We start from the raw sequence: 7,541 nt of genomic DNA, 5'->3' as shown, positions 1-7,541 counted from the left end.
GTCCCCCCACCGCTAACCGTCACCACCATCACCACTCCCACCAGGAGCAACGCCACCCCTGCTCCCACCAGGGCCACCGCTGCCACCACCCCGTACTCACCCGCAGCGTACCGTGGCTGCCCATTCTCTCTTCCCTCTAAGAGGACTGTGCCTCTCTGGGTGTTGCCCGGGAGGTGCAGAACCTTCTTGAAGGAGTGCCATGCCATCCCCATTCCACTGACACTGGCCTTGACCACGTGATGTAAGGCAGAGCGACATTCGTTACATCCCAAGAGAAGTTCTAACAGGCATCCCACGCGTCTACCAGCTCTTACAGGCAGCCTCTCCGCCACGAGAGCTGCTCCCGAAGCCTGGGATCCAGGAGGGGAAGACGCGCCTTGGAGCCCTGGAGCCGCCCCAGCGGTGCTGACAAGTAAAGTGGGCGAGAACTAAGTGTCGGTCCTAAGCCTCTGAGCTGCGGCAGTGGTCCCGACCACCACCACCACTGCCAAGCACAACAAGAGCTCCCCTAGCAGCCGTTTCCATCCCCTCCCGTCACCTCCGCCATCTCTGTCGACAGCACCTCTACGCTCTCCGGTCCCTCAGTTACGTCGCCTCCTTTGTGGTCATAACCACCACCTCCACGAGTGGCTGTCTCCGCCGCAAGCATGGCTACTGTCCCCACCAACGTCCTCACCACCAGGGTCTCCACCACCTCCACCAGCACCACCGCAGGTACCATCCTGCCGTCACCACGGCTCCACACGCCCCCGTTGCCCCCATCACCCCTGCTGCCGTACCGACGCCTCACCAGTCACCACGTACGCCCCACCTTGTCACTCTCCCCTCGGTCGCCACAGTCAACCAGAGCACCACTCCCGCGGAGAACTGCGTGTGTGGTCATCTTTCCTCAGCACCAGTGGACCAGCCTGGCGAGAACAGGTTCTAGCTATAGCGAGAGAAACATAGTTACAAACACACATAACTATTTCCACCTGCAGCCGCGCCCAGTGGAGTTACTCTGCCATTCGTTTCCTCTACCAAGCGATGTGTGAGGTGTGTCAGCACGCGTGGGTGGATGGATTGGGGACGGAGGGCAATTCGTGCTTTTGGCCAGGGGTGTGTGGGTGACAGCATTTGTCATCTAGGGCAAAGCGTCTCCAGAGTCTGCTTTCGTACCTCCCAGCATTTGGGGTTGGTTAGAACACGCTGTCCCCTGCTAGGTGCCTGGAGCCCAGCAGCCATGAGTATTGACGGAAAAGAAAAAGAGGGAGAATAACAGAAACGGATGAAGACTAGAAAAAGGAGGAAGAGGAAGGGAGGGAGGAGGGGGAGAAGGGAGAGGAAAGTTATCTCAGTTAAGACTCGGTGGGCCAAACAGCTAAGTGCCTCACCGGGCAGCGTGTTTTCCATCTCACCTGGGGGGGATGAGGTGAAAGGAGGAACAGGTGTTAATCAGGCTTGTTAATTGCTGTTTCTAAATATGCTCCAACAACAGAACAAGAATTAAAGACACAGGAACACCTGGGTACAGCTGGTTACCTCACACACATTACTAGTTTTCTAGGGCTGCCACAGCAAACTGCCACAAACTGGGCCACTTGAAACAACAGAAATCCATCCCTGCACAGTTCTGGAGGCCGGGAGCCCCCAGTCAAGGTGCCATCAGGGCCACACTCCCTCCGGAGGCCCCGGGGGAGGCCCTGCTCCCCCAGTGTCGGGTGGGGGGGGCGGCTTCTGCGTTCCCTGCGCTGCTTCCCCCCGGTCTCTGCCTCCCTCTTCATGCCCCCGCCCCCAGTGCGTCTGTCTCTTCTAAGGACTACTTGTCATTGGATCTAGGACCCACCCAGATAATTCAGGGCAATCTCATCTTGAGAGCCCTACTTTAATTGTATCAGTAGAGACAATTTTTCCTAATAAGAGCACATTCACAAGTTCTATGATTTGGGTCTGTCTTCTGGGGGCCACCACTATACTCATTACCAACGCCGCCTATTTTTCTCACCAGGCTTGAGTGGAATGCCTCTTCCAATGTGCTGCCCACCTTGGCCTCAGACAACCCTGGGTTTGCATCTCCCTCTCTCTCACTGACTTGCTGTGTGACCTCGAGTCTGATGCCACATGTCTCTGAGCCTCATTCATTCAACAAACGTGTACTGATTGCCAAGCACTGTCCCAGACACTGAGGAACACCCCTGCCTCTGTGGGGCTCATCTCAGAGGATCTGACGGGATCACGGGGCGCAAGCAGAATGAACTGCGGCCCCGACCCCATCCCGCCCGGTCCCCTCACTCCACGCCAACCACCCAGCCGTTGGGCTAAGTGGACACACCCCAGGAGCCCTCACTCCCCTCCCTGACCCCTGGCCCGTGGCCCACCTCGCCCGGCTCCTGTGGCTGGTCCTGCCTCTGCCCCCGGGGCTCAGCTGGCAGCCCCAACGGCCGCCAAGGCTCGGCCTCCTGTGCAGGCCCGGCGTCCAGAGCTGGGATCTGCCCCGCCCAGGGCTGATGTCACAAAGGGCCAGCCAGCTCTGCCTCTGCGGGGCCTGGTGGCCGGGCCCCAGCGGCAGTGCCCTCCCCTCCCCTCCCCCTGCCCCTCTAGCGGAGGTGCTGGTACTATGAAAGGGTAACCCGCCCCGGAGCCAGCAGAGTCCAGCCAGGCCCCCGCCAAGGGACCCAGGCCGCCGCTGCCACCCGCGCCCGCGCCCACCGGCCACCCGGGCCCCAGGCCCGCGTCTCCTCACCGCCCCGGCCCTCGGCATGGCTCACTACTACGAAGTGCTGGGGGTACAGGCTAGCGCCTCCCCGGAGGACATCAAGAAGGCCTACCGCAAGCTGGCCTTGCGCTGGCACCCCGACAAGAACCCTGACAACCAGGAGGAGGCCGAGAAGAAGTTCAAGCAGGTGTCCGAGGCCTACGAGGTCCTGTCCGACTCCAAGAAGCGCATGGTGTACGACCGCGCAGGCTGCGACGGCTGGCGGGCCGGCGGGGCCAGCACCCCCTACAGCAGCCCCTTCGACAGCGGCTACACCTTCCGCAACCCCAATGACATCTTCCGCGAGTTCTTCGGAGGCCTGGACCCCTTCTCCTTCGACTTCTGGGACACCCCGTTCGGCAGCGAGCACGCGGGCCGGGGCCACGGGCTGCGCGGCGCCCTCTCGGCCGGCTTCGGCGAGTTCCCGGCCTTCGTGGAGGCTTTCTCAGCCTTCGACACCCTGGGCCGCGGCGGGGGCAGCGCCAGCCGTGCCACCTTCTCGTCCGCATCCTTCGCCGGCTCTGGCTCAGGCAGCTTGGGCTTCAAGTCGGTTATGTCGTCCACCAAGATGGTGAACGGACACAAGATCACCACCAGGCGCATCGTGGAGAACGGGCAGGAGCGCGTGGAGGTAGAGGAGGACGGGCGGCCCAAGTCGGTGACCATCAATGGCAAGGAACAGCTCAAACGCGTGGACAGCAAGTACGCGCCGCCCACTGCCTGTGCCCACCGCCCGGGCGGCGCTTAATAAACGTGCCCAGTGAGTTCACGGAGACAGCTGCCCGCTTGGTGAGGGGCGGGCAGCCTGGGCGCACCCGCGAAGCCCGGAGACGTACCCAGCGCCTGGCGCAGGATGATTTCGCGAGGACGCCCGTCAGGCTCTGCGGTTAGGAGCTCCCTGCGCCTGCGCCTGCGCCTGCGCCCGCGTCTGCGCCTGCGTCCTCGGGTCGTGAGAGTCCTGACCAGCGCCTGGCCCGCCCAGCCCGCGGCTCCACGCCCACCAGCCAGCGAGGGTGCTCCGCCTACCGCCACGCCTGGCTTTAGGCCTTCAGGGGCTCCCGCGGCTCTGAGCATAGACCTCAGGCTTCGTCCTCACCACCAGGCGCCAGGGGCCTGGCCACTGCCCACCCTCCCGGACCCTCACCCCCTGAGCCCGGCCACACCGGCCTCCCCTCCGGTCCTCCCCGGCACTAAATGCCTTGTGGCCTCTGGGCCTTTGCACGGCCGTGCTCCCCGGTGAAGGCCTCACGTCTCCCTTCCGAAGGAGGCCTTCCCAGAACCACCAGCTCTGCTTTCTCACGGCCCATCCCTGTGTCTCCCGGCCCTTCCGCCTTGTCTGTGTGACTACCTGAGAGCCGTGTGCCTCCTCAGCCCTAACTATAGGTCCCGGGAGCAGGGCCTGTGCCCGCCTCGTTCTTCGCAGTGTCCCCCGAGTCTAGAGCAGTGCCTGGCACTGAGGGGCAGGGCACCGATTTGTTGGAGGAAAGAATGCTCTTGAGTGTGGTGTGCGTGTGTGTGTGTTGTGTGTGTGTGTGCGTGTATGTGTGTGAAGCATCGGCATGCTGGCAAGTCCCTGTTCCTTGGGGGCTGGAGTGGAGGCAGAAAAGGAGGCGATTCCAGGTTTCGGGGTTCCAGGCTGATTAGTCACGGCGTCCCTGGTTCCCAGGAAGAAAGGAGTGTGGGCCTGGCCAGGAAAGGTGCAGGGAATGCCACCTGGGCTGGCACATGCTCTGACTTTGTGCACCTATGCATCTCAGCTCCGAGCCCAGTGCCTGGCATGCAGTAGGTGTCTAATAAATGATGTGACGTGAAAGAGGGTGGAAGCACACTGTTCCAGGGAATAGCAGGAACCTGGGGGCATGCTCAGAGGACAAAGCCTGGGAGCTCACGATGGCAGGAGACACTGGGAGGCCGTGAACCTCGCGGGGAGGGTGTGGCCCAGTCACAGACAGACCCGGGGAGGCGGTCATCCCCATTTCCAGATGCAGAGCTGGGTGAGGAGCAGCCGTGGTGGGGGCCGAAAGCCTAGAGGTGGGCCTGGGTGCTGTTCTCCAACGGAAGCCTCCACAGGAAGCCAAGGGGCATCTCCCTAAGACCTCTAGGGGTTTGCAAGGCCATGTGGGTGCTGCAGGTGCCCTGGCCAGGAGGACACAGCAGACGACCTGCCGCACCTCCAGGCTCAGGTCCCCTGGGTCCGGCCTCCCGGAGCCCCTGGGACAGGCCAGCAGCTGGAGGTCCCCTAACCGTGTTACGAGGGGGGCAGGAGAGCCCCGTGGCGTACAGAAGGTGGAGCCCCAGCTCCCAGTCCTGCGGTGGGACTAACTTCATCAAAGCCCCCACTACAGCATTAACCACCTGACCTCTGCCCCTGCCGACCTGCTAATTTCACCAATTACTGGCCAAGCACGGCTGCGTCAAGTGGGCCTGCTTAGCCCCGACAGCTGCTGGGCAAATCCAATTATGGTCCAGCAGCCCGGGCGGTCGCACGGTCCCGGGGCTGGTGTGCAGCAGAGATCTGGGTGCTTGCAAGGCGTGGGTGTTCATGGACACCCCAAGGACCCCAGGACCGGGCTCACCTTCGGCCCCTGCCCCTTCTCCGAGCTTCGCACCTGAAGGCGGTGTCTTCCCCCCGAGGCATGGGCCGATCGAGGCATTCCCCTGCTCCAGTCTCCCGTGTCGACCGAGCATGGCAGCTGCCGGGCCCGGCTAAGCGGGTGACATGTCCCTCTCTGCATCCTTGTCTCAACCCTTAGCCCCATTTGACAGATGAAGAAACTGAAGCCCAGACAGTTGAGGTGCAGCTATGGGCACACACCCCAGATGAAGTCCTGCTTCCTAGCTGGCATCCGAGGCCCCTGCCGTCCTTCCAGACCCACACCTCACCCACCCCACCGGCACGGCCCGTACCAGACTTTTAGCGGCTGTTTCCTAGGCATGCTGTTTCCCCTGCCCGGGCCACCCTTCCCATCTCCTTTTGGCCTGTTAAGTTCATCCTTGGAGGCCCCGCCCCGGGTCAGCACCTTGGGGAGGCCTCAGCAAGGCCTCCAATGTCCAATGTTCTTTGGACATTCTGGCCAAAGAACTTCACGGAGCCCCTTCTGGGCCTGGCTGTGTGCGGGCGCTGGGGCTGTGGCAGTGAGGAAGCCAGGGCGCCGCCCAGAGCCCTGACAATCCGGAACGAACGCCCTGGCTTGGGACTGGCTGCTCGAGTCCAGCTCAGGCCCACTTCCCGAGCAGGAGGGCCCTAAGGATGGGGCTGCATTGAGGCCCCGTGCCACCGGCCCAGCCCCAGAACGGACCCTGCTCGTGAGGGGCGAGGCCCCACCTTCCGAATGTAGGTCCCCACCTCCACTGCTGCCACCGGCTCCTCGGCCGGTCATCGCTCACCTGGACAGTGCACCAGCCTCCCCCCTTCCCCTCCTTCATCCTGTTCTCACCCCAGCAGCCACAAGGATCTTGTGAAAACCTGAGAGTTTTGTGAGACACTCAAAGGGAAAGCCAACTCCTCCCAGTGGCCCATGAGGCCCCCAAAACCTCCCCAGCTTCCCTGACACTCACTCTGCCCCAGCCCCACGGGCCTCCTCCCCGTCCTGCATACACACTGGGCACACTTCTGCCTCAGGACCTTTGCACTGGCCGGGCCGCTGCCTGGAACCCTCCTCCCAGATCTTCCTCCCTCAGTCCCCTCTCTTCCTGCCTCCCTTGGGTCTCTGCCCATCTCCCCACCCTCGCCTCACTGTGCTGTGGCGCCCCTCCCCCACTCCTCCTTCCCAAAGTGGGACTTTTGCACAGACTGACCGGTTCCTGAAACACCCCTCTCCGCCCAGGCCCACCCACTCCTGCCACCAAATCCTCAGGCAGACCCCTCACTACCTCTTCCCCCCACCACTCCTGGGTCCCCACATCCCTCCAGGGCCCCTGACTGTCTGAAAGGACCCAAATCCTGTGGTCTCTCCATCGCCAGGTGGACACGATGGCATCCCAGCCCGTCCCTCGGGCACGAGGATTCAGTGACACTGGAGCCTTTTATGAACGAGGGCAGCAAAGCTCTGGGGAGGGGTGTGCCGTGGCTCACAGAGCAGGTCTGTAGCCTCCAACCGTGCGTGGTCTGAGTGGCTGCCTGCAAGCCAGAGGCCTGGCCAGGGGTTTCCACCAGGGCTCCGGCTTCTCCATGGATGGGGCCAGGCAACGTTCTCAGCCCTACTGAGCCCTCTCCAGGGCTTCTCCTGCACACTCTCCCCAGAGACTCGCACCGACCCCCAAAACAGGGATGGCTATTTGCCCCCATTTTACAGATGGGGAAACTGAGGCTCGGAGGCTTACAGACTTGGACAAGGTCACGCAGCCGCACTGGAAGCCCGTCTGCCCTACTCCTCCTCTCCCCCTGCGCCCGGGCCTGGGGTGGGGTGGGTGGGGCCCAGGCAGCCTCCTGCCTGCCCGCCCCTCCCCTGGCCAGTCGATGTTATCGCAGCTGATTTAATTTCAAAGACGGATTGAGCTGTGGCGGGAGGGAGAGCGGCTAATCGCAGCCGCCATCTGCCCCGTTGTCATGGGGATGGGCTCCCAGCAATAGTGCAGGGGCTGGACCCAGATAAGGGCACTGGAGTGGGCTGGAGGGGACTGCGGTGGGCGGGGCGGGGATGGGCAGGAAGATGGGGGGCAAGGAGAGACCCAGAGACCCAAGAGTGCAAGAGGCACAGAGCCACGAGGCAGACAGTTCGAGGGTGCCGAGGTGAGGAGAGATGGGGAGGTACCAGGGGGCAGCTGCGGAACTGATGCTGAGCACGGGGTGGGGGGGCAAGGCTGG

General features: G+C 62.9%; 1 protein-coding gene across 1 annotated transcript; it reads left to right on the top strand.

The window, feature by feature from the left end:
- Window positions 1–2,738: 2,738 nt before the first annotated feature.
- DNAJB8 (DnaJ heat shock protein family (Hsp40) member B8) lies at window positions 2,739–3,482 on the top strand. Its single transcript, XM_007179205.2, has one exon. The coding sequence runs from the start codon at window positions 2,739–2,741 to the stop codon at window positions 3,480–3,482; it is 744 nt and encodes a 247-aa protein (XP_007179267.2).
- The last annotated feature ends 4,059 nt before the right edge of the window (window positions 3,483–7,541 follow it).

The sequence above is a fragment of the Balaenoptera acutorostrata genome, chromosome 10, assembly GCF_949987535.1.
Source record: "Balaenoptera acutorostrata chromosome 10, mBalAcu1.1, whole genome shotgun sequence".
NCBI classification, from domain to species: domain Eukaryota; kingdom Metazoa; phylum Chordata; class Mammalia; order Artiodactyla; family Balaenopteridae; genus Balaenoptera; species Balaenoptera acutorostrata.
This window is presented reverse-complemented; position numbering and strand designations above follow the sequence as displayed.

Excerpts from the sequence above, each read along its gene's own strand:
- DNAJB8 (XM_007179205.2), top strand. The coding sequence starts at position 2,739 with ATGGCTCACTACTACGAAGTGCTGGGGGTACAGGCTAGCGCCTCCCCG.